This window comes from Protomyctophum parallelum (assembly GCF_964188405.1).
Source record: "Protomyctophum parallelum genome assembly, chromosome: 18".
Taxonomy (NCBI): domain Eukaryota; kingdom Metazoa; phylum Chordata; class Actinopteri; order Myctophiformes; family Myctophidae; genus Protomyctophum; species Protomyctophum parallelum.
Window position 1 is genome coordinate 33,434,347 of NC_139716.1, and position 27,703 is coordinate 33,462,049.

General features: G+C 42.2%; 2 protein-coding genes across 5 annotated transcripts in view; both read right to left on the reverse strand.

Moving 5' to 3' along the window:
- sf1 (splicing factor 1) overlaps positions 1–19,008 on the reverse strand; it is a 30,195-nt gene extending 11,187 nt beyond the window's left edge. The window contains exons 1-4 of one of the 3 annotated variants that reach the window (XM_083788687.1): positions 18,976–19,008; positions 16,738–17,183; positions 2,753–2,884; positions 549–624 (exon numbers count right to left, since the gene is read on the reverse strand). In XM_083788687.1, coding sequence (XP_083644813.1) covers positions 549–624; positions 2,753–2,884; positions 16,738–17,143 — 614 coding nt within the window. In that variant the 5' untranslated portion in view covers positions 17,144–17,183; positions 18,976–19,008. Of the gene's footprint in view, positions 1–548; positions 625–2,752; positions 2,885–4,526; positions 5,060–12,202; positions 16,058–16,737; positions 17,184–18,975 lie in introns of those variants that run through there. The other 2 variants (XM_083788685.1, XM_083788686.1) reach the window with 2 other exon arrangements.
- Positions 19,009–22,824: 3,816 nt separating this feature from the next.
- LOC310875455 (RNA-binding protein 4.1-like) lies at positions 22,825–27,151 on the reverse strand. Of its 2 annotated transcripts, XM_083788692.1 has the most exons (5): positions 27,027–27,132; positions 26,804–26,931; positions 24,710–25,150; positions 23,161–23,946; positions 22,825–22,960 (listed from the first exon to the last, which is right to left on the reverse strand). In XM_083788692.1, the coding sequence occupies exons 3-4, from the start codon at positions 25,119–25,121 to the stop codon at positions 23,183–23,185; spliced, it is 1,176 nt and encodes a 391-aa protein (XP_083644818.1). In that variant the 5' UTR covers positions 25,122–25,150; positions 26,804–26,931; positions 27,027–27,132; the 3' UTR covers positions 22,825–22,960; positions 23,161–23,182. The 2 variants fall into 2 exon arrangements, with proteins under 2 accessions (XP_083644818.1, XP_083644817.1); XM_083788691.1 differs by lacking the exon at positions 26,804–26,931 and having other exon boundaries at positions 27,027–27,151.
- Positions 27,152–27,703: the final 552 nt, after the last annotated feature.

Sequence of the window (27,703 nt, forward strand, 5' to 3'; positions counted from 1 at the left end):
TAGGCTTAAAATAATCTCTCTATGGGAAAAATGACGATGACGATATTTCAGTGGGTACAAAAAAAAGAGAAAAAAGAATCACACCCACTGCTGAGTATGAATTCAGAGTTTAGTCTAACTGACATAAGGCGTTAATCTTTCACAGAATACAGCCTCCAAAACTTCTAGGATAAATGCTGCTTCCACTAGAGTAAATATGTGACTAAAGGCCTATTGTTACTCAGTTTTAGGTGATAAGGTGACCACCGAAAACTACAACATGACATCACGCTGCGGTGGTCACCTCTCACACAAACACATCTTTTTTTCTGTTTTTACTAACTACCTTATCACCTAAAACTGGAGTATGAATAGGCAATAGGCTTAAATACCACCAAGAGTAGTCAGCTACATTTAGCATAGCATCTGAGAGAATATATATGCTAATCAAGGAACTAGCACGTTAACGAGTAAGTTCAACAACTGTTTTGTCTTCGTAAAGAGAACGGTCAAAGAAGGTAGAGAAAGTGTTACTGTAACATCAGGGGGGTTTAATCTGTGTTTCCGACCTGTCCTCAGGGTTAACAGGGATTCCCAGGTCTCCTGTTCGCAGTTTACGAGTCAGGTCTTCGATCTGCAGTTGGACTGGAAGAATTCAGGTTAGGAAAGAAAAAAAAAAAACAAGGATGGGGAGAAATGTGGTTACCACAACAAACAACCAACAACAACATCATTCATGGCGAGACGGTGCACTTCAACATTAAGAGCACTGTCTCTTTTTTATATAAATGTATAACTCAGGCAGAGAAGACATGATGATGAAGTAATTTAACGTTAAAAACACAAAGGGAGATTAAACAAAAAACAAACAAAAAAAACATCTCATCAGCAGATTATAGCAAGAACATGAAAACCCTTGATCCTTTCTGGGGAAAATCAGAACAAATTATTGAAATGTTGCTGGTACACTACACAAAAATATATATATCCGTTTTTATTATTTTGTTTTGTGTAATTGTTTCTAATTAAGATTAAGTATCTTTTGGCATCCCAGACACGATGGAAGGTTTCAAGAACAAAACTGCAAAATCTCAGTCAATGAACAGGACCAGGGTTCCTCCTAAAAATGCCTGCCACTCACTCATATATTTAAATTAAATGTATACTATTCTCCCTCTGAAAGAGAGGATTACTCTACTACGGTCTGTGTGCCATTCGTTTCGTAATATAAACGTGGCTCTGGCATTTTAAGGAGACATCAAGGTCGCATAGTCCCTAATCAGTTGAGTGGGTTTAATAATAAGACAGGTGATAACATTCTGCAGAGCTAGAAGCCCGAGAGAGGGGGCCACAGACTGTTACATCGAGGCAACTCTCTCACATTCAGAAAAAGGAATGAAAAAAGGACATCACTCATCTCATGCACATTATGAGGTTAAGAATGAACCCCCCACCCCCACCCAGACAGACACAGTCAACATTCATTGAGCTCAGTACTGCGGATGCAGAGAGATGAGTACAGCCCCCTATTTCATATATATATATTTTTTTGTTTTTAAAGGGGGGGAGGGTCTACTGAATGATCAAAAAAGTATAAGTGTGTGACAACGGAAGGTAGGCACAAATGAATGTTTACATACCAAGGAAGACCAACCATTAACAATGAGAGAATAAATAACGGCACATCAATAACTTTTTTTTCCTGGTTATTGACAAAGGAATCCGTCTGGCTTCACGGCGCCCCGTGAGGGCGCATGAAGGCAGCGCGTCGGTGCCAACACTGCTGCTGGAAGGCATCGCCAGGATACACGTGTCCTTATCTACCATTTGATATGGTTTGGGGGCAGACTAAACCATTTGACTTGGTTTGGGGGGTAGACCTCGTCTAGCTACAATTTTGGCGCTGGCGTGTCGACCCCATTTTGGTCATAATGAAGGCTTATCTACAGGCTCACAAGGTTGACACGTTGTGAGTTTGTAAAATAGCCAATTCCATCATTGATCGCAAGACCAAAGTACACATGGCATAAGTTGTTGTTTAAGCGAGATCCACCAACATAAATCGTGGATGGGGTCAAACCGGAGTGTTGATAGTATTTTGCCATTGAAGCAGCATTGCTCACACGTGATACCCAGGGGGAAACAGAAGCATAACTTAGCATGTTTAGAAGGACGGCATGAGAGTCATCCTGTCCATGCAACTTAAGGGAAGGGAACAATACTGATGATGTACAGGGCAGGGCGGGATGGGGGAAACAGGCAAGACAGTGAGTGACCCGCTGACGCTCTCAGTACAATGATCAAATCTGCAAGCAGTGGCATCTGGCCATTTCTCTCTCTGCAAGCTCCACTTGCTAATGGGTGCCCAATGGTATGCAAACCCCCCAACCGACATCACAGAAAAAAAACACTTGCCAACACGGGAGAATTAACACTTTATGTTTCATGTTACTGATGCTCATTGGATTTTGGTTGCTGAATTCCGACACTTCTAGTAGCCGGCTTGTGGAATGAGCTGGCCGAATGCCAACGGGTAAGATGCATTATAAAATGTAATAGTAATAGACATTTAATAACAATGGGACTACTATCATAATTAATTACACCGGTGCAGTTAATGGGAACTCAGCAACCATGAACAAAATCCCTAAAACAAATGCAAGAAATGCAATAACCAAGTCACAGATCATCCCAATAGTATGATAATACATTATAATATTTGTGTGTGATATATTACAACAAGCCAACGTAATGACATTGAAGTCCAGTTTACCTATATAGGCTCTCTCCTGGTCCCGCGTCAGGCCCGGCGGGATGACCGTGGGCATGCCGGGGATGACCGTCTTCTGGTCCGGTGTCTCGCTGCTCCATCGACTCCTCTTCCTGCCTTTCTTATTACCGAAGTCTGTGTGACGCAATACAAAACAACAAAGCACAGTAACTTATGTAGTGTGCACATTAAATAATAATAAAAAAGGTTTGCAACATTGATTCAGACACCAATGCGATCTAATTTCTAAATTTGAGCAAGAACCGTGCAGCATTAGTTTGCTGTCCAATTCATTATAGTTTAAGTCAAGCACTTTGTTGTCAGTTTAAAGCCATAGTACTAGCTCCAGGTGATATATTTTGAATGTAGTAATGTTCAGCAACTACAGGACAAGGACAATATATACCGGTATGTTAATGAAAAAAATAATAATAATCATGTGAGAATCGTGATTTTAATTGTTAATTTGTGGAGGAAAATTGAGATTCACATTTGAGCAAGAATCGTGAAGCACTAGACTTATGTTTAACCAAGTCTACGTTAGAAATGAAAACATGGGGGAACGCTCGTGCTATGCACACACAGTCATGCTAAAACCAAGATGTTTGTTGAGGTAGGTTGATTTAAGTCTTTAATCAAAGTACCTCAATAAACGTATCCCTAAAGGGAGGGGGAAGTCTTTAGTTTTGTTAAAATAAGTGTTAAATTCCCTCGTTTCTATAGAGCGTTCTGTAACAAATTATTTAGTAAACAGAACACAAAATACATAATTTATTCAGGTCAGCAAAAAACTATTTGATCCACACAGGAGGAAGAACTCAAACTCACAAAATGAGCAGACAAAACACTATAACGTTAAATCAGATGAATGGTTTCTCTCTCCTGATTGGATGAAATAGATGAAGATCACAGACATAAATTTCATATTTTGTTTATGAAAGAGCTGGAAACTGGAAGGAGACCCCTGTAAACAGAGGACTCAAAATACACAGCAGTGTAGAAATGATTTAAACCTTTTGCTAATATCTCACTTGTCTTACATTTAAGACCACAATGGAAACAAGTCCCCATTACTTTTTTTGTGTTATCCTTTAGCATGTGATGTGTTCAATCAATCAACAAAATATTTGTGCTACCAGCTGTTGTATTTGTTTGTGGCTCTGTGACTTATGAGGGGTCTCTCTGGGTAGTAGGGGGTCCATGGGTAGTCGTTTATAATAGCATAATTCAAACTCAATTGAAATTATACATACAAATGAAAATAATGCAACTATCGTAACAGTATGCTTCAATATCAAAAGCAAGTCAATTTGGATTTATCTAAAACACATTTTCTTATCGGGGTCCTTGGTCCAGAATAATTTTGAAATGGGGATGCATGGCCTAATGATAGTAGTACATTTGAGAACGAATTAGTCATTTTTAAAGGTCCATATTCTAATGAGTCATTTCGAGGGTTCGTTAAGTAATTAAAATCATTTTTTAGAGTCTTAATACATAACTAGTGTTTTTGGCGGCCAATAAATTAATTATGTCATTTTGAGTCTCGAGCCCCCTTTGCGTTTCGAACAGGCCTCTTAAAAGCCTCGTAGTTGCGTACTAGCCACGACCCGGGATAATCCTCCTAGCTCTTTCGGACCTTATTTACCTATTTTTGTATTTGGGGGTGTGTTATTCTATTCCAAATACAACAAAGACTAAGGTCCCGAAAGGGTATAGGCTAACTACCCCAGCAGCATGGATACACTATTAGCATTAGCATCAATAAATAGCCTACCTGGTTTGTTGATCCCCGCTGCAGCGGCAGCAGCAGCTGCGGCGGCGGCAGCGTGCTGCGCCGCGGCCTGCTGCGCGAACCCGGCCGCGGCAGCGGCGGCCGCCGCCACCGCGGGGTTGAATTGCGGGAAGGCGACGCCCGGAAGGCCGCCAACAACACCGGGCTGCTGCTGCATGAGGCCCGGGACGACGCCTCCGGGTCCCCCGGTGGCCCCCTGGAAGGCCCCGAGGGACGCGAAGGGCACGGGGAGAGCGCCCTGCGGGGTGGGCATGAGACCGTTGCCTCCTCCGCCCGGCCCGGCGTCGAAGCCTCGCTTGGCGCCGATGCTGGGGTGCAGTTTTCCCAGTGGCGTCGCGTTCGCTCCCGTGGCCATTTATTTAACCACCGCCAAAACAAAAACAAAAATGTTACTCCGTGAGAAACGCCAGCAGATTTTCCTACACGTCGTGGTTTTTTATATATAAATATACAAGAAATGGTTTAAATTAGTGTTTTTCTAGCGGTACGTGTACGTACGGTCACTGTGTCGTGTATCTCTGACTCAAAACTCAAAATGGCGCACCGCGCTGAACCACAAAGGACGAGCGGCCGCGTCATCGTGACGCGGTGCTATTGGTCGAGCGCGGTTCCGCCGGCGCACACGCTGCACGCTGATTGGCCGTTCGGGTTGTCAATCGCATTAAGGTTCCCGCCTACTTTTCCATCCATGCTGGCTTTTTACTTTGACCCTCAGTCTTCCGTACGACCTGACGGCGTCACGCGCCGAAAATAGCTGATCTACAAGCACACATGGAAACCATTGTGGTCGCATCCGCGACGACTTGAGTTTGTAGATCGGCTTTTTCCTAAGGCACATTGTGGCCTTACTGAGGTGTAACATGGCTACACTACTATTGTGTCAATGTTTATTGTTTTTTGTTGTCTGATTCTGTGATTCATATCATTTTTTCTTTTCTTTTTTTCATCTGTAGGCCTATAAAACGTGTTTTATATAAAGAATGCCTGATTAAAAGAAAGTTTGTAGAAAGTGACCAAATTGTGTTTTCACAATACATACATCCAAGTACTTTTATCTGCTACTCAAACTCTCTTTATAAAACACAAAACAAAAGTTCAAAGACTATAGAATAACTAACTTAATTCTTAGCCTGGGTTCCAGAGTGAAATGCTGCGTTTCCGTGAATTTGAATTAGTGAATTCAGATTTGGCGATTCAGGCTGGAACCCAGGCTATTAGTACTGCGACAATGGCCCCCAGAAGTCGGCATACCCCTACCGGAGTTAGGACCAAACACAACATAGTTTTTCCTCATCTCTAAGGCCTCCCATACATGAAATGGATTCTTGTATAAAAATATTTTACTGCAAAAGTGGTGAAATTGTTATTTAAAGTTATACACCTCAAACTAAAAATAAAGCCTGTCCGTCTGGTGGTTGAGGCACTTAAAGGCATGTAGATTCACAATGGAAGCTCTGAGAGGTTCAAAACTTGGCATACTTGAAGCCAGAACATACCTCTACATTCTAGAAAAGACTGAATGTCAATATCTGAATGTCAATATGAGATATAGTCATTTGAACACATACTTACAGTAGGCGGAATTGTACATCTATGTAGATGTCTTCTCTACTTTGTAGTGACTCTGGAATGGATTGTCATAGCAACACAAATGATGGCTTGTAGGAAAGGTGAGGTTCTACTGAATCCAGCAATACCAATTGTGTAAATGTAGCTTGCATAATCGTGGAGTTATGCCACAAAACATATATGGTGTCCCAAACGGGGGGAAATAAAACTAATGAAATCTACAGTATCACATTCGTTTTATTTTTACTTCACTTATCAAGGGTGGGAAAACATAAACAAATCACTTGAGTAGAAGTCCCTAAAATGTATGAAATGTCTCAAACTTGAGAAATGAGAAATTGTGAACAAATAGATGCCGGTTCAATAGAGAAATGTGCAAGCCTAGATTGGAACTACTAACTATTATTATGTTGCAGCACATGACCTGGATGTTCCCTCATCAAGCTCAAATCTCAATATTATCCTCATAAATATAAATAATCAAGTTATTCATTTCTGTTATTTGAGTTATTTGGTTACAGTCAAGTTATACTACAGTATTTGGCTCCACCTGCATCGTATTGCCTACAGTATGTGGCTTTCTTCATAAAATGACAGGTAAAATCATTTCACATATTTTGGAATGTGAAAAGATGAGATGAACCTTGTCAAATCAAGTAGCTATTTAGCTGACTGGAGTGGAGAGTGACCTAGTATTTAGTTCTCTTTAGTGTAACAGAGCCTACTGCCTGTCCAGTAGTCTACACTGACAATAGCAGAACCCTGCCCTGACACTATTTCACCAGAATAGAACATAGACTTAATTAGTATCACTTGTAATATGGTTACTGCACATATACTATAGCCTAAAAATAGTGCGCGCAATGCACAACATAGATACTGTACAAATTCTGAAGTGTGTCTTTAAAATTTTACCAAAATGGAATATTGGATCCAAATCTTTGTATCATCTTTGCTAAACAGTTGGAAAAAGGCACGAAACAAGACCCATAATGTATAAAGCCCACGGCAGAAGACCTTCAACACATACTAACTGTTGTTCAACAGAGAGATGATGTTCATAAAACCCTGGCAAACCCACATTCAATATACTCTCCTCATCATATACTGTATCATGTTGAGAAAACTACTCCAGTAAGACCAGAGTGAGAGCATGCCGTCTCGTCAAGAAGACTGAATAGGGTACAACATTGTTGAATAGGATACAACACTGTTTAACATACAAATATATTGTTTCATTTGTGGGAAGGCCAGCACAATTGATTGATTGATTGATGGATTTAATAGTTTATTAGACATAAATGTAAAAACAGCAACATAGTACAGTCATACAATCAGTCCAAAAGGGATAGCACAAAAAAGTCCTTGCGGTCTTGTGCAATCAGTTCATAGACAAAACCAGGACTACTGGTCAGAGTACCAGAGACAGGGCCTTCACATGGTCACTGGTCAGAGTACCAGAGACAGGGCCTTCACATGGTCACTGGTCAGAGTACCAGAGACAGGGCCTTCACATGGTCACTGGTCAGAGTACCAGAGACAGGGCCTTCACATGCAGCATCAGAAAGATTGATGAAGTTGTACATTGGCTGCTCTCGTACCCAGATCTCTTTGCATATGATGACAAATATCATAAATGCTACCTAAAACAATAAATATCTAAACGAAATATAGCAGCTATAAAACAAAGAATTAGTAGTTAACATCTTTCTTTAAATAAATGAAAGTGATGACAAGTCATCACTTTCAATAAATAAGAGATATGACATACTGAAGACACTGGTCCATGGTTTTCTTCATCGATATATCTGCAGGTCTATGTAGTAGTTCTGGATTTTCTTGGAGATTTGCATCTTCTCTCATTGTGCCCATTTCCCATGGGCACACTTTTAGAGCAAGCAACATCAGACTTTCCATGTTCTACAAATTATAATGCTGTATGTTTCCAGGGTTTGTATTTAGACAATATCATCTTCTTCCTCAGAGTTAGTGTCTTCAGTATGTCATCATAACAGTCAAGGAGTTTATATACCGTAAATGGAAATTGGTGCATTTACAGTATATAGAGCTTTTATCCAAAGCACTTCACATAGATTGTGCATTACATTCACACATTCAGTCACACACCGATGGCAGAGGAAACCATACAAGACACCGACCTGCACATCGGGATCAATTAGGGGTTCAAAGTCTAACTCTGGGGGAGCCCTGGATCGAACTGAGAATATGGTATGATAGTACTACCGGTTTATTGTTAGTTTGCACTGAAATTTGTCTTGCGAACCTCACGGTTCTCCATCCAGCCGCTCTATTGGCCACTCTATCCCTGAGGCACTGCCGCCTCGGCATATTACCGGTATTATATATTGTATATTTGTCATCATACACAAACAGATCTGGGTACGAGAGGAGCAGATGATGTACAACTTCATCAACCTTTCTGATGCTGCATGAAGGACCTTAAGTCTCTGGTACACATACCAGTACCAGCCATAATGGCTGTCAGATGTTCTGGTCTTGTACTGGCCTTCACACAAATGAAACAATCTCTTTGTATGTTAAACAATGTTGTATCAACCCTATTCAGTCTTCTTGATGAGACTGGTGCAGGCATGCTCTCACTCAACATTTGCAACTTGCTCATTACTGCAGCATATTGTCTGTATATAGAGCCACGGTTTTATGAACATCATCATCTCTCTGTTGAGCAACATTTAGTAAGATCATTTTAATTTTGAGTATCTGCCGATACCGATTTTTCCCCATCTGAAAATTATATTTTTATGCAACTCCTCCAATATCACAATAGTACAATATCCCAAATCACGGACAATATACAGTCTAATATCATGATATGGATATCATATTGATACTAGGGATGTCCCAATCACATTTTTGTGCTCCTGATCTGATCATTTAAAAATGTCATGATCGGCCCAGGTTTCCGATACACTTCACATTATAAGATCACATAAGATGCACATAGGTGGAGCCAAATACTGTAGTATAAATTGACTGTAACCAAATAACTCAAATAACAGAAATTAATAACTTGATTATTTATATTTATGAGGATAATATTGAGATTTGAGCTTGATGAGGGAACAGGCTTTCGCCTTTGCTGCCCCAACCCTGTGGAATGCCCTCCCTAAGGCACTCAGAGATGCCCCTACCCTTCAAACCTTCAAATCCACCCTCAAAACCCACCTCTTCAAAATTGCCTTCCCTAGCTAACCCTTTTCACTGTCTTTTAATGTTCTTTAGCTTTTAGTGTTATTTTTCCTTTTTCTATTAAAGTTGGTTTTTAATTTGTTGTTACCTCTGTAAAGCCCCCCCATGTAAAGTGTCTTTGGGTACTCAGAAAAGCGCTATATAAGTTTGAGATATTATATTATTATTATTTAACATCCAGGTCATGTGCTGCAACATAATAATAGTTAGTAGTTCCACTGTAGGCTTGCATATTTCTCTATTGAAGCGGCATCTATTTCTTCACAATTTCTCATTTCTCAAGTTTAAGACATTTCCTACATTTTAGGGACTTCTACTCAAGTGATTTTGTTATGTTTTCCCACCCTTGATAAGTGAAGTAAAAATAAAACTAATGTGATACTGTAGATTTCATTAGTTTTATTTCCCCCCGTTTGGGACACCATATATGTTTTGTGGCATAACTCCACGATTATGTAAGCTACATTGACACAATTGGTATTGCTGGATTCAGTAGAACCTCACCTTTCCTACAAGCCATCATATGTGTTGCTATGACAATCCATTCCAGAGTCACTACAAAGTAGAGAAGACATCTACATAGATGTACAATTCCGCCTACTGTAAGTATGTGTTCAAATGAATATATCTCATATTGACATTCAGATATTGACATTCAGTCTTTTCTAGAATGCAGAGGTATGTTCTGGCTTCAAGTATGCCAAGTTTTGAACTTCTCAGAGCTTCCATTGTGAATCTACATGCCTTTAAGTGCCTCAACCACCAGACGGACAGGCTTTATTTTTAGTTTGAGGTGTATAACTTTAAATAACAATTTCACCACTTTTGCAGTATAATATTTTTATACAAGAATCCATTTCATGTATGGGAGGCCTTAGAGATGAGGAAAAACTATGTTGTGTTTGGTCCTAACTCCGGTAGGGGTATCTCGAAAACTAAAGCACTTTTTGACTGTTTGTTGCAGGACTATATGTAATTGCCAAGCCATGTGGCCTGGTCCCTGCAGGCACCTGCCTCGGTCGTCGGTCCCAGCCTCATCTGTGGCCCATAGGGCATGAGCATGCAGGAGGAGCCTAGCCTATCTCCTGTTTCTGTAGCATGCATGATGTCAGTGCTGGGAAAAGTACTCACATTTTACTTAAGTAAAATATCAATAGGCCTACTACAAAGTAGAAATACTCTGTTAAGTATAGCCTATAAAAGCCCAGAATTCAAAATGTACTTGACTAAAAGTATTGACATAAAAAAAATAATCAAATACATAGGGCTGAAGTGGTTAATGTAATAAACCAAAATATTAATAACCAAAATCTACAAAGTAAATAGCTTTAATAGCTGAATAGTTTTCACATAGATGCAGTATTTAGTGGAGTAAAAGTTTTAGATCCAAAATGTAGTGGAGTTGGATACAAAGTATTGGAATTGGAAATATTCAAGTAAAGTAAATTGTAATTAGGTACAGTAGCGGCTACTAGTAGTTTAAGTAAGTTAAGTAAATGTACTTAGTTACTTTACACCACTACTTGATCAAGTAGTGGCCTGCAGTCCATCCAACGTGCGACCCTTGATGCGGTGCGCCAAGCAGGGGAGGCATTGGGTCTCATTTTTATAGTCTTTGGTTTGGTCCAATCTGGGCAGCCCAGGTTTCCTTGGTGCTTGCCTCATTTTCCTCTTGACAATGGGGTTTAGGTCCAGTGAGTTGGCTGGCCAGCCAAGCACTGTGATGGTATGCGGTATGGGCAGGGGCCAGGTCCTGCTAGAAGATGAAATCTGCATATACATACAGATCCTCAGCAGAAGGAATCAAGGTCCAAGGGTTTGGAGGAAGACGGGTGAGGAACAGAATCCAAGCTGCTTGAGGTCCAGTGTGAATTATCAACCCTCTCTCCCAAGCTAAACGTGACCTAGACCTAATAACCTTTCGGAGAAATTTTACTAGGTCAAAAGAGCCGATAGCAAGCATCAAGGAAACCTGGGCTTCCATAACTCCCAGGCAATGCCACGGCGTAGCGAGGCAGTGATAAAGGCAAAGGGATTCCCAACCAAGTATTGGCGATTGACATTTGTTTTGAAAGTACCATATTTTGATTGATTTGATGTGATCCTAATTTCTTAATGTGGCATTCAGATTAAAACATTCATTCTCTGCAAAAACTGAGGAGTAAATGGTGATCACAGTATTAAAAATTTAGGAAATTCTGTTTTAGTGGGTTTTATGAGCTGGAAGCCAAACTTGTGTAAAGATAAACAAATAAATACTTGAAATAATTTACGTTGTGTGCACTGAATCTATAAACTATTTAAAGTTAAACTTTTTGAATGGAATTATGGAAATAAACCAACCTTTCCATGCTATTCAAATTTTTTGGAAAGGTGTTGTATACGTTGGCTACCACCGGTATCCAAAACTAGTAGATCTACAATGCTGAAGGGTTTTCTCATAGCCTATATACATGTACATACATGATATAAGTGTAAAGTTAAACCAAATGGATCCTTACCTTATGGGCCAATTTGGTTTCATTTTACACTCTCAAGTGTTAAATTATTTTTAAACATTATGTGTTAGATAATGTAGAAGAATTGTTATATTGATCAACATTTGCCTGTTATCTCATTACCAACATCAATACAGCATGGAATTGTGGACAAAATCCTATTCTAAGTTTTGGGGCTGAGTCTAACCGTCATCAAATGTGGCTCAAATGCTGAATAAATATTGGACCTTGATATGAAAAGGGTTGAAAACAACTGCATTAGTTTACACCACTGGTCTGCTTCTTCTGTGGTAGCTTCACATGCTCTGCTACTGTAGGAACACAGGTGAAATTCACAGGACACAATAAACACACCAAAAATCTTTGTGAGCCCAGTTTTAATGAAAACCACATTATCGATAAGTGAAATTCAATTGCATTAAGATAGCATACACTACTGCAATGAACTAAAACTCTTGTATACTGGTAACCTTGTGGCGTGACAAGAAACTGAAGTATTAATCAGAGATAAATCTAATTAATAAAAAAAAAAAAAAAAAAAAAAAAAAAAACCTGCAGACTTGAGACTACTACCTACACATAAGAAAATTATATCCAAATTATGTGTACACTGCAAGATGTTTTATAATGCCAGCTTGTACGCAAAACCTGTTTTGTAAGTTAAACATGAAATGTCACAGAAAACAAATTTCAACATTCTATTGTGTCCCCAATCATGCATTCTTTATGGAGTTGCACAGGCATGTCACCTAGGGCAGATATGTCTTCAAATTAATAGCACGGTTATTTAAAACGTTTGCCTCGATTATGATAATGAAAGATTAAAAATAAATAAACGTGAAAAGTAACTGATCTACAAGCTCACAATGTGGCACTGTAGATCAGCTATTTTCTATATTTTGTACGCCATCATTCACAATGAAGTATAATACAAGGTTAAGTGGTGGTAGTTATCTACCACCACTTAACCTTGTAGTATACTTTGATTGAGTCGATTTTAATCAAATCTATTAGAAGTTTTTGTTCGATTCGATGTGTGACAAAAACTGAAACCTGCTCCTCAATTCTCAAGGATTAAGTCTGGATCTAAATATCGGTTTGCATACGTTTCTGTTAATTGCCCAGCCCTTATATTATTATACCGTAATGTATCTTTAACCCATTTAGACCTAAGGCCAATTTTCTAAAACCTACAGCAGTTTTATGAAAGACACACGAAAACCTGAGGTCTTTCTGAGAAACTTCACAGAATTGTATCCGGAAAAGTAAAGAAAAGGACTACAAGGAGACAAGCACACATTCCCTAAAAGACTACAAAACTACAAGGAGACGTGCACGGCTGCATGCATTCTCGGCTTCAGGAATAAAGCAATGGTGCCCGGCCCGCAGCCGGTCTTAAAGGGAAAGGTATGCGGCAGCCGATCTTAATGGGTTAAGTGGCCGAAACAAAACACAAACTTGACCACATTAATACAATAAAATGCTGCCGAGTGAGGATACTACAATATAGTTCAATGTACAGTACTTACAAGACTCACCTTTTAAAACACGTAGCATGCATTAAACAGATTCCTTGTTCCTCGTGTAATCTAGTCTACCGTGGGTCAAATCTACTTCCAATGGGAACAACTACAGTTAAAAGGAGAATTCCAGACTAAACGGTTTAATCTGGTGCCATTTTATCCCAGAACGAGTGGTAGGCCTATAGGTGAAACGTTTCGTAACTCCTTCCCGAGTCCACCGCAGCTCTGAGCTTGTTTTGATCGCTCAAAAATTAACTTTTGTTGTAGACATGTGTCTTTCACAATGACTTAATACTCTCCACAGTGTGTCCCAAATGGCCCAAAGGGGACCTTGGATGGCATCACGAAGGAAATCTCGTTTTGCAAGACTACTGGAAGTAGTACTTCAGTACTAACAATAAATCAGGCTTAAGTCACATGTGTTATTGTTGGTAATGGGCAGCCATATTGCTCAACGTCTGAAATAGCAAAGACAATGATGGGGGCAAGTTTTGAGCTAAAAAAAACTAAAACACTTTTTACTACTTGATTAGACGTTAAATTGTATTGAACCGCATGTTGCTAGCAACTGCAATAACAGGTCTCCTAATGACCTCTTTACTACCTAGTAGTAGTACTATACCTAGTGTAACTCAGGTCATGGGACAAATAAAGCATCAACACTTTTGCATTCAGTGTCTTTTTTACAACCTAAAAGCCACAAACACAAAAAATGTTCATTATTTTGTGCAGAGAAAGCACACGTTACGTATACAGTATACAGATGAGAGCTCCTCCAGGTTTTATAGACATTCCTCCTGTGGAGGAATGTCGAGATGGTTTGACACTAGTTTGTGAATCTCGACATTCCTCCACAGGAACTGAGATCACGATTCTCACACGATAAAAAAATTAATAAAATATTTATTGTCTTTTAGTTGCTGAACATTACTACTACATTCAAAATGTGGCACCTGGAGCCAACTACAGTGGCTTTAAAAAGATGACAAAGTGCTCAATTTAAACCTCTCTTACAGTCTCTCTTGTAGCAAAAACATAAGATTAACTAAAATTAATTGGACAGTCAACTAGTGCTGCACGATTCTTGCTAAAATATAGAAATGAGATTGCATAGGTGTCTGAATTTAGATCACAATATGTTTTGATTAATAAGTGCAGCACTAGTAAGCAAGGTCAGATGGGCGAGATAACTGTTCTGCAAAGACGGTGGTGTACTGTAGCAAAGCTGGTTTTGTAATGTATGTCAGAGCTGAGATGGACTCGGGATGGAGTTATGTTATTTTTCACCTGTACCACTCTCGTTCTTTCCAGGATATAATAACATCAGAATAAGGTGAAGGGAAATGGCTAGTCCAGAATTCTCCTTTAGGAGACAGGGGAGCTCAGACGTGGATATTAGTGACTCGCCTGCACGTGACATTGCTAAACTACCTCAGAATCACGTTAAGCCGATAACGAGACCAACGCAAGGCGGCCGTCCGTCCGAGCATCAGTTGTTGTGACACCACCACCACCTGGGTCAAGACCACAACACAACCTGCATCCATCAAGGTGTGAGAGAGAGGGGGGGCGTCCACTTGGCCATTTGTCAGCAAGCATTAATGTGGCGTAATGAGAGCTTACATAATCCAAAAACCTAATATAGACAAAAGATTAGCAGTAAATATACAGTACTATCAAACAGCTAGCGTTTTGATTAGTAAGTCCAATGGCACTCTCAGGCTTTCCAGAGAATCGCAGAGAAGCCGGCCAAGCTCTCAGTTCGGCAGTTGTAGCAGCTAGCTTTGTTAGTAAGCGTAGCGCGGCCGCTCAGCGTAGGCGTTCCGCGGTCCGAGGTCGTATGCTGAGCCTCTCGGGGCGGAGGAGGCCGGCGGCAGGGAGGAGAGGCGCGAGTTCTCAAACGCGTACCCGTCCGGCGGCGCCTCGGCCGGGACTCTCCGAATCGGACTCCGGTCACGCATCGCGTAGTACGAGGGGAGGGCGGCATCTGGCGGCGGGGGAGGAGGGGGGAGGGTGTGGCGCTCGTACGGGTCGAGGCCTGAGGGTGGCAGGTGGTGCTCCCGCATCATGGCGGCAGCGGAGGAGTGAGACGAGGGCGGTGGGGGCAGCGGGACGGAATGGCGCTCCTCGAAATAGCCCCCGGCTCCGTACGGTGGGTGCGCCCGGTACTTCTCGTAGAAATCCACGACCCCGTACGGATCCCTGTCCTCGCCGGACGACCGTCGCCCTGCCATCGGATAGGGCGGTGCGCCGTAGTGTGAGCCGCCGTTCCCGTATGCGGAAGATGCACTTCCGTACATCTGAGCCATGTTGTGTTCGGCCGCGGCGCTCATAACCCCGTAACCCATGGCGCTCTCGTAGCCCGCGCCCCTGCCGTACCCGGCCGCCGAACCCCGGGGGAACCCATGCACGGGAGCGTAGCCGTCCCCGAAATCCGGATCGCCGCCGCCGTAGCCCGGGTGATAATCGCGAGTGCGCCCACCACCGCGCCCGCCAAACCTCGAGGAGGCGCCGTATCCGTTTGACCTCGGCTCGGAGTCGTTCGCCCCACCACCGCGCCAGCTGTTCTGGTCTAGAGGGCACTCTTTGGACCAGTGGCCGTCCTGCCCGCAACGATAACAACCCGAACGGTCTCCCATTCCCGGCGCAGTACGCAGGCGGCTAGTGGAAAGCTTCACGCTCATCAGTTTTCCTTAAAAAGAAAAGATGCATAAGGAATTACTCGTGCAGTAATCACAGACAACGCAATTCTGACATTTCTTGCCTGCCTTTTTGGTTTGTGCTGAAAAAGAGAAAAGAAAATTACTTCTGGCTAAAAAGACAAATCCAAAACAAAAAAAAACTGTACTCCGTTATAAAGCAATCTACAAAGCTATAAAGACTGACAATGCATTTGCTCAGGCTTACCTTTACCATGTCTTTATGTCTTACCCTTTCTCTTAGCTCACTTACCTTTGCTGTATCAATAACTTCCCTGCTCAGTGGGATACATTTTTTTATTTTTCCTATTTTGGGCATTCAACATTCTTGGGAAAATAGCTGATCTATAAGCTCACAACGTGTTGCACTTGCAATGCAATGCTTTGTGAGCCTGTAGATATTTTCCCACTTTTCGCTGGGGAATCCAAGACTTTCTATTCCTGAAAAGTTACAGAATATAATATGGTATAATGGAAGCCATTGTTCTTGTGGCAATATACAAAAAAATAAAATATATATATTTTTATGGAAATCTCTATGGTAAAAAATGAAAGGGGTCTGTAACCAGAAAATGGCTGCCACTGCTATGCCCCCCCCCCCCTTTAACAGGCTCAAGAATGGTTTCCATAGCAGCGCCTCCCTGGCCTCGCCGCAAACCCTAAGAGTTCACACCTTTGAAGGCTGTGTTGTCCAGCTTCGCGATGGCCTCCATGGCGTCCTCCATGCGGTCCATATGCACGAAGGCGTAGTCCTTGACGATGTCGCACTCTGATACGCTGCCGAACTCCTCGAAGCGGGCCCGCAGCTCCTGGTTGCTGCAGGCCAGGTTGCCCACGTGCAGCTTGGCGGAGCCGCGCGACTTGCCGTGGCTCCGCTCCACGTTCATGGGCTGCCCGTTGAGCATGTAGTGGTGCAGGTTGCGGATGGCCTCGTCGGCCTCCGCCCTGTCGTCCATGTGCACGAAGCCGTAGTTCTTCACGATGTCGCACTCGGCGATCTTGCCATACTGCGAGAAGAGTGAGCGCAGCTCCTCCACCGTGGTGTCCTGGGCCAGGTTCCCAATGAATATTTTCACCATTGTTGCGGCGGGCTAGTTTGGGCGTTTTATTTTTTCAACACTGTGGGAAGAAATTATGAGCAGGGGGTCATCAATATGTCCGTACTTGGCTTGTCCATGGCAAAAAAATATATATCGGAATATTATTTTTAATCATCATTTCGTTATCCTTCTTTTTTGATCATACAAGTTTCCAGGTTTTCTTCAGAATATTTATGACACGTAACTATGACACCTTGTATGGCATATTAGGAGTCCAAGTAGTACTAGTAGTTCTCAACTAACTGATTGTACAAATGGACCCGAGTTACAGTCACCTGTTATGATCATTCAGGGATAGCTCTGTGTTTCTGGTAATAATATTGACCTCTCATTTTGTATGGTCGTGGCAATTTTTTTTATTTTGACAAAAATGTCCACCACAAGCCAACAATATCACATGTCTACAAATATAATAAACTGCATTTCACAATATCTGATTCATACATTTTTTTTAATAAAAAAATAGAATTGGTAAGATGATACTCGATAGTTGCAGGCATGCAATACAGCCATGAATAAAATGAAAAATATGAAGCCTGTTGATCTGAGAAGTATGCCAAACAGTCAGAAAATTAAAACGAAAAATGAATAACTGAACAGAACCTAGAATTCACCATGGTATGGGAAAGATACAGGATAGGGCCGGACAAAATTGTTAAATTGTCAATATTATATTGATATTATGACGAGATGGTAAATATCGTAGATATGAGTCATAAGTGAAGTATTTACCTGGTGTTACTTACCCAAGTATAATAGCTCTTTTATTATATAGACAATAATGAAAACACCAAAAGTCATCCACACAATATGAAGTCCACACACCCAGAGGGAGTTCAACAAACCATGTGCAACCCAGATTCGGCACAAACAAGGGACTAAATTAATTTCGCTCCTATGCCACAAAAATGTGGAATGCCCTACCATCTGCCATTAAGACATGCTCTCAAAGGGCACCTAAGGACGGCTGCAATTCGAAACTGGCCCCGGTAAAATCTGAATCCCCCACCGACCCCCTTCCCCCCTTACTGTATGTTTTTCCCCCTTTATGATGATTTCCTGTTTTTGGCTATATAGAAGTGTGTATTTGTACATCTCTAAAGGTTATGATGAATTGAAAACGGTGGACCCTCTTGTAAACAAGTGCAATGTTTTATGGCTCAGTTAAGTTTTTTTATTGAGTTGTGCTTGAAATGTACTGTAATTCTGCAAACTGTTAATACATACTTCAATCAGACTCGAGGGCTCTGTTTTTCCTCGTTTTGCCGATGGGTACCCACATCGGTTTTAGAGTGAATAACCAAATATATTAATTAAAAATAATAATAATAACAATAACAACAACAAGAAGCGTGAAATTTACTGCATAGTGGTAAAGATGGTATGCAAATCAAACTGAGGGTCCCTCCTTGAAATTAAAAGGAAATCAATCCAATTAAATAAATCAAACCACAGTGATGTTGGTTTACGACATATCGAAAAGAAGGAAGCACGCACAACTCCTAATCTCAAAGAACACTTTTCCGGGTGCACGGTCAGGAAACACTTTAGAAGGAGAATACCAGCACTTTACGGTTACGACATAAAACACATAAACCAACATCTATTCTTTGAGGGACAACACAACAGTTAGCCAGCATGCTAAAGCTAGCATCCCATTCATAGGAGAAGTTGTTAGCCCGCTGCTAGCTAGCTTTAATTGATTTGCATTAAAGCTACGTGAAGTGCAACGGCATTAAACAGGGCTGATATAATGCCATGATAAAGTCACGTTAAGAGGTTGCATTAATATGTGCTTTAGCCGCTCATACCTTGGTGTGCCTGCCCTGCAGTGCAGTCAGTCAATGTCCCTCCCAACAACGTGAAATGGCTGCTGCTGCGTGCGCGCGCACACAGTGTGCAGCGCAAATGCTACAACGTTAAAGATGAACGAAGGGACAGATAGATTATCATCAAGATTCATTAGCCCCGAAACATGACAGTCGTGACGGAATTTAAACCTGTTTTTGCCACTTGCTTAATTTCGGATTTTATAAAGTGCTCATCCCAGATGTTACAATTCGCCTCGGGTGGGTATAAATACCCGTAGGCCTGTATTTTTTTATTGTTAACTTACAAAGCATTTTAATTCGATCGGTGGTCATTTTCTCCGTTTCAACTACGCGATCCAATTGGTTGGGAGGTGTATTGCACTCCGATTACAGAGTAGGCTAATTGATAAAATGACCGGCGATCGGATTAAAATGCCATGACGATCATGTGATTGTGAACCATGGCTACGGAGGGACAAATTATAAGACTGGCTGACTGACTGGGGGTCCGGGACACATGTCACATGATTACGGGTCACATCTCGTCACAACACCGTTTAACCGGTCACCCAACATATGAATGAAATTCGGCATTAGGGCGCGTTCGGAAATAGCGCACTGTGCAATGCAAACTAATAGGCGAGTGCGCCCCCGGTGCGCATTTCCGAACGCACCCATCTACTACACCCACAATATTTTCAATTCACAATTTCAAGGACTACCAAAATCACCAAATTAGCCTGTATTTGGCCAAGGAAGGACCAAGCTTGACAAGCACTGTCTGAATACAGATTACTACAGTAAACCTATAGCCTATCTGTACTGATATATTGCCATTAGTAGACTATTCTAATTAATAACATGATCTGCTACTGCAACTATAGCCCAACAACACACACGCCGCGCGTAAAAACAGCCGCCTCACACCTCTTGTCCTGGCCCGGGGGCAGGGGGGTGGTGGACCGCGTTGCCTGTCCACTTGTAGACATGCAGATCAGGTATTCAAATGCTAATCTGGTGGCTTGTTTTCACTTGCCAGGTAGGGTATGCAAACTGTACTCTGCAATAGGCTACTTGCTCACAATGAGGCGTAGCCAGATGAGTCAGTGCAATCATGGCATTTAAACATGCTCTTCTGTTTATAATCTAAACACTTTGGATATTCCTGTCTTACCTGCTGTCCTAATACATATTGGTACTCTCTACTCTGGCTATTGGTGTGTGCGGCCACCTTCTTGTTTATTCAAGATCTCCTCTACAATAATCTAAACACTGTGTTTAAAAAGTGTTGCAATAAGTGTTTAGAACCTAAACCTCAGCGATTGGACAATACATTGTTTGGATTGGTTAAGTATTCAGTTCAGTGTAATGTAAAATCAACCAATTTCACTGTGAAAAGGCTGACAGTTCATGTTGTGTGTATGTTGGGTTGAAATTAAGCAGGTGCAGTCACGGGTGCCTCAGAGGAATACCGGATGTCTCACCCCGGTGAGATGTTTTCACCTTTTGGTGAGTTGTCTGCACTTTTTGGTGAGTCCGGACAACTCACCAAAAAGGGTAAAAGGGGTGGGTCATCTTGTTACCCCTCAGAGAATAAGACTACTTTGATAACATTTGGAATTCATTCAGTTAAGCCCACTTAAGACAGTCTATACTTAGTAAGATAAAGACCTGAGTTGCACTGTACCCCAGCATCCCTATTCAAGGAACATTCACCAAAAACATGTGTAGATGTGCCATTTTTAGCGAATGTTACCCCCTGAATAGGGATGCTGGGGTTCAAGTGATTACTTCAATCAAGTACAAAGTTTATTTCAGTGTCCACAGTCCTATAATGGAAATGGATAGTCGTCCTCCTCATCACTGTATCTTAAGGGGAAAGATGTACACATTTATGTAGGCCTACTGTAATGACAGATGTATGGTGCTATAATACAGTGGTACCATGGATGAAAAAGCTATTTACAGGGGGCTCCGAGGCAAAAAAAGTTCACATCTGTACCCGACACAAAATGTGCAATTTTAAGTCACGTATAGAAACATGACAAGTAGTGTGGAAACCATCGTTGGATTAAGTCTGATCACCAACCTGAGCTTAAGTTAAACGTCATCACACAATGTGCCACTTGCCTGAAATACAAATAAAAGGTTTTTTACCACTAAACCTATACACACATTGTCGTATGACAAATGGTGAAAATTGAGAACGTTAAGCCCATGCATGCCAAAAAGAGGGACGTCAGGGTTAAATGTTCATACTAAACTATATATTAGGGTAGTCCAGCATGATGGTATTTGTATCAATTTCAGCGACAATAGTGTCGTCATATTTAGTACTGCATCATATGTGTACCATTTGCAAACCTTCAGTTGAATAATTCAACACCAAGTTAAAAGACCGAACTTACCAGTTTTAGCACGAGAACGTATGTTTTATTAAGTTCCTCTGTAATTGTGGTACGTCTGGTAGGCGCTTAACACCCCCGCATAGGAGGTAACAGCATATTGCCCAATCAAAGAAGGTAAAAATAAAATAAAAATGTCAGGGGTGTCACCAAAATAACCTTGGATTTATTTAAAAATCATATGCATTTTAGACATCAACTGTATGCTGTGACTATTACAGCTAGTAGGAAAAATACAAACTTCCAACACCACCCATATTCAAAACTAACAAAGGCACCCCAAACCTAAATGCCCAGAGAACAACATTATGGCCAAAGCCCTGAGTTCTGCCTCACATTGGATTTCCTACTGCTGCTGCTGGACCATCTTGCCATCACCATTAAAACCAGGATTACAGGAGCAGAAGTTATATAATTGGGATGTTAACTGGCTTGCACTCTTTCAATGACAGCCTACATTCTTATTTTGGTAAAAACCTAATCACAAAACACGAAAACCTAAATTGTGACGGCAACAAAATAAAACAGTATTTTAAACTCAAGCATTCCGACTTCTAATTATCAGAGGACGACGACATTGTCTTATGCACTGAAGTCACATTCAAATTAGACGAAAAAAAGAACAAGGCTGGAATGTTTGTTTTGATAAAATATAATCAGACAAACTCAAAACAGAATCAAATAATGGTGAGGTCTATGGGTGTTTAAAATTAAAATTTGAAGGGCCTGGCACGTGGGGGAGCTGCATATCCGATCAGACAGCTGCAGGATGGACCAAATCAAAGTTTATCAGCATTTGCACACCATTACATTTGCTCCAAGTGTTTTCTTAACGAGTGACCAACATTCCTACCTCCATCAAGATCCTTATGTGGTCTCTCGTTAGTAAATAGTGAAAGCAATTTTAATAGTGTGCCTTTTTGGCCTGATGCACAGTTATGATCATATTCAGCCTAGGACTTTACTTATTCCAAGTCCCTTGCAACCGGTTCAGAATGTCTTAATTTGGGCCAAGTTAATAGGAAGGGGGAAAAAAAGACCCACACTATTGATTGCTGTCCAAACAATCAAATAGATTTTAGGAAAATATGAATAAATCTTTTAACAAACATTTCCGTAAATTACTTTTGTTTATCGTCTGACAAATCACATGTGCTTTTATTAAGCCTTAAATTAAAATGTGTGAGGAAGAAACACAGGTTTAAAAATTAAATCAATAGTGAGACACATGAGAAAAAATGAGTTCGAATTCGCTGAGCAAGCTAGTAAGTTAACATCACTCTCGGTATAAATGTCATACAAACGGTTCAAAATAGCAAATAATCTTTTTATATTGAAATCTGTAAAAGAAGAGTGTGTGCACGTGAATGTGGATTGATTCAATGACTGAGAGGACAACTCAGCTGCAGGCGAGGGAGACGCCCGCGGCGACAATTTCCGAACGCGTCTCTCGCGCGTCAGCACATTCCGTCTCGCACGCGGTGTTGTTTTTGCGGCGGCGGCACACCACGCAGATCGATGGAACCATGCAGCTCGGAGAAATGACAGCAAAGGAAAAGTCCTGCAGTTCACAAACACACCTAGAAAGAGAGCAGAGCATTCCCTTTTGAGAAACGGTGCATTTAAACTTCACGCTCCCGCAGCACTGGTTCAAAAGGACCTAGTGCCAGGAAAAGCTCCTTTTTTTGAGAAACCCCACTTCCCACCGAGCATACTCGTGTCACAGAACGTCACTGTTGGGAGATGCAACAAGCTGCCGTTATTCGTGTGTTTTGCTCACCTTGGCAGTGTGGTTATTTTTTTTAGTAAGGCGCATAGCGTGGCGCGTATGCTTCCTTGGCTCGCGGTACGGCACCATAGGAGGTGGCTCTGGGGGCGCCAGCGCCGCCCACCGGGGACAGCCTTGAGCGCTCGTAGGAATAGGTGGCCGAGGTGGCGGGCACTCGTCTGATCGGGCTGCGGTCTCGAGCGGCGTAGTATGCACCGGCGGTGGCTGCCGTGGCGGGTGGAGGCCGGCGGTCGTACGGGTCGACGCTGTTGGAGAGCCTTGAGAGGGAGGAAGCGGGGGGTGGGGGAGGGGGAGGATAGGGGAGACGGCGGTCCTCGAAATAGCTCGCACCGTAGGCGGGGCGTGCTCTGTACTTCTCATAGTAATCAACGCTGCTGGCGTAGCGGTCACGGTCGTAAACCGAGGACCTCTCCAGATAGCCCGCCGCCCGGCCGGCGTACCGATCCGCCATCATCTCGGACCCGTAGCTACTAAGCCTGCGAGGCGGGGGAGGCAGCCCACCCATGTAACTAGCCCGACTGTACCCGTCCATGTAACTGGACGGCGGGTCTCGGGACATCCCGTAGCCACCACCGCCGCCCCTGCCGTAACCCGGGGGACCCCGGGGGAGGCCGCGGCCGCTGCGACCCCTCATGCCGTCGCTGTGACCGTTCCGACCGACGGGGCAGTCTTTCGACCAGTGACCCTGTCTCCCGCAGACATAGCATCCGGTTTGATCTCCCATTCCGGGCGCCGTGCGAAGCCGACTGGTGGACAGCTGTACGCTCATCAGCTTGCCTTGTGAGGAAAGAGAAGACACGCATGAGACCGCTGGGCTCGTCTGGCACGAGAGAAAGCTGCTTAACCGATCAGACAAACACGTTAAAGAAAAGAGGATTCATTTCACCGACAAATTGATTGACAGAGCGAAGCGAAGCCACTCGCAGCACATTTAAAGGTCAACGTATTCACCAGTTACAATGCAGATTTGTTACAGAACTCACTGGGCCAATATTACGAACCGATTAACTGTCCATCTCGTCAATTAAAAGGCATACATAAGGGTTATCCATCCATTTTCTCTATTTTTTTTTAAAGTGGCGGAACTAGAGCTAATTGTTAAAGTAACGGCAGCTCTTTTTTATGTTTACGGCAACTAAAAGGGGAAAAAGGACTTTCGGCCTACTACTAGATTAGCAAAGACTTAAGACTGCCCCAGCCTGTGTGATTTCTGGTCTAGAGGGGCAGGTGCCGGCGAAGACAACCAGTGGATCCTATTGGTTCACCGATCTTAGTGCCCGTCCCCCTCCCCGTTAGAAAACAGCGGAGAACACTGATGTCACCAAATTTGGAGCGACGCCCCTCTGCACTGTTATTGGTTAGCGAAATACAAGTTGACTCTCCCACTTCCTATGGCAGATTTTCCAAAGGGTTTCTCTCCCAGGCTTTTCTTTTTGCACCAAATGCGAACGAAAATAAAAGCCTGGGTACCGACTCGAGGGCTAGCAAAGAACTTAACAAGCTCCTCCCCCTTAGTTTCTGCACCAAAGAGTTTGTTCACCTTTGAAGGCAGTGTTGTCAAGCTTGCTGATGGCCTCCATGGCATCCTCCACTCGCTCCATGTGCACAAAGGCGTAGTCCTTGACGATATCGCACTCCACCACCGTGCCATACTCCTCGAACTTGCCGCGCAGGTCCTCGCCACCAGTGCCCTCGCCCAGGTTGCTGACGTGCAGCTTGGTGGTGGCCTTGGGCCGGCCCTTGCTCATCTCCACGTTCATGCCCTCGCCGTTGAGCACGTAGTGGTGCAGGTTGCGGATGGCCTCCTCGGCCTCCGTCATGCTGGTCATGTGCACGAAGCCGAAGTTCTTGACGATGTCGCACTCGGAGATCTTGCCGTACTGCGCGAAGAGCGAGCGCAGCTCCTCCACCGTGCTGCTCGAGGCCAGGTTGCCCACGAATATCTTCACCATGGTTGCGGTCGCACCTTGGGGGGTTCACCCTGGAAAACATAAGACAGAAGAGCATTTGTTGTGTGTGATTATCAGTTATTTTTCTGGTGTAACGGGTGCAAAGTCCAATGGCCCAATTCAAACTGACCCTAGTAAAAAGTCAAAGTCCCCCCCTTGAATGTACAATTAATTGTATTTCTAACCATTCACATGTTTTTGCATAGTACTGTATGTTTGAATTTATGTCATTAAATGTTCTGAGGAATTTAATGAATGGAATGGAAATAAGTTTTTCTTGGGTTTTAAAACCTTGTATTGAACTGTACTTTCCTGTGCAATTTTCTGCAAAGTTTTAATAAAGAATTCAATCGATCAATAACAAGGTCAATCTTGAATAGGCCTGTTCGTTACCACAGTAACCTAGCTTGCGGTAGACTGCGGCATGGCTTAGGGCTTAACAATATTGGGAAACACTGACTTGAAAAAAGCAGGAAAATGACCATTTCACACACTATAATTACGCAGACCTGCATCTATATCTACACTTCAAAAGATGATTAGGCTGCTTTTACAGGGCGAAGACATGTCGAAGACATGTCGAAATTGCCAATGAAATGGTATGGGTTCACAGGTGCATTTGGTTCAATTTGCACAATTGATTTTACAGTATATTATTTATCAGATGGAAAGATATATCATTACTGCTATCGTCTTGTTCATCGAGGCACCTTGTGAAGCTTGTAGATCAGTAGTTCAAATGGACGAAATGAATACAGGGCTGAAGTGTTTAATGTATGTTTTGTAATAATATGAGTAACTAAAGTTTTAATATAATTGTAGTGGCGTAAAAGTACAATATTTGGATCTGAGATGTATTGGAGTAGAAGCAAAAGTATTGGAAATACTCAAGTAAATGCACTTAGTTACTTTCCATCACCGTGTACACAACAGTGTGAGTGTGTGTGTGTGTGTGTAGCGTCACTAGCGTGCAACACTTGACTCAGATATGTTACGTAACAGAGATTTCAACTCCATAAAGACGAAATAATTTAACCGATCTGTGTGGTAAATGGCCGCATCTCATATAAAGCACATAAAGAAGGGCTTTCCTCTTGTTTGGTGCTTGGAGCGGTATAATACTATAAAATGTGGTTTCATCGGTTCGAATTCCTAAGAATTGAACACGAAGGACCTTAATGGAAAGAAGCCCATAGTAGGATTTTTGTTAATCTTAGAAGATTGTGTTGAACTGTACTTTCCTGTGCAAATTGTTAATAAGAATTCAATCAATCCATCAAAAATAACGTCACGTTTAAGTTACTTTTTAAAGTGAAACTAGCATGTTGTGGAGATTTGTGGATCTTATGCTAGTGCTAGTCTGACGTGCTATAGCATTTATGCTGTGCGATGTTTTTGGTGCATTAAGAAAATGACAAGCCAAGACGGATTCACTCGAGAATCAATACAAATAAATATCGGGGTATTTAATCATTAGTTACGTTAGACCATTGCTGTGCTAAGCACCATGCTAAACGCCAAGTAGTAACACGATGCTACACGGTTACCAGCCGCCTCGCGCTACCGTTAGCTACATTAGCAACACACTGAGAGCTAGCCTGCATCACGTCGAACAACACCGTCGTTTTGAACATTCTCCGTGTTGCTGTAATTAAACCATTTCAATTATTAAAGCGTTAATTTACCGCAGAGTACTGGCCACCGTGTCCTCCCGTCTGTCCTGTAATGGCGTTGCTACGCTCGGCTCGTGTACCAGCTCGCTAGCCTGAAGCTAAGCTAACGAGCTAATAATGCTAAGTTTAGTTGGCAGCGCCTGTTAACGAACAAAACAAAAAACGCGTGTTAAATTAAAAAGCAAAACTCAGAAGAGCTGTTCTTTAAAAACGAGGTTTAAACGGTGGAAATTACCTTTTTATGAACGACGCGCCGTTCCTTTCGTTGGCCTCAATGAATGAAATGGTCTAAAATGGCGGTATCGGTAAAAGCATAGAGGTGGTGGTAAACGACGTTTCTTTTCTTTCTCCCTAGATGCGTGTGTGACGTTGAGTTGACGACGGTGGGCGTAATGGCGTTCACACTTCACAAGCCTTTCTTTCTTAATAACAATATTCTAACCCGAGTTTATCTGATCATCACAAGTTTAACATAATACGTTGATTGATTGAATGAACGGTTTATTTATTGATTTATTTAATAGCCTAACAGTTTGCAAAGACAAGCATAGGGAAGTAGCCTACAGATCAATACAACAAGATGCCATGGCTTGTAGGCTGAGGCTATGGCTTTGGGGTCCTTTGAGATTAATTGAGTACAAAGGACCCCTTTTTTCAAACTGCTAAAGCCCAATCAATCAATCAATCAATCAATCAATCAATCAATCACTCACTAGAGGGAGTAGTGCATGGGGCTCCGAATCTACAGTCTATGCTCCGAATGCGTCATGTCATTGAGAGTCAGTCAACAGCGACACCCTCAGGAATAATCCTGGCATTGCTGCTTCTGTAAATGTATGGTGGTTTACAGTCGACTCTGTTCCTTCCATAACATATGCTCTATATTTATTACATTATATGTGTCCCATGCTT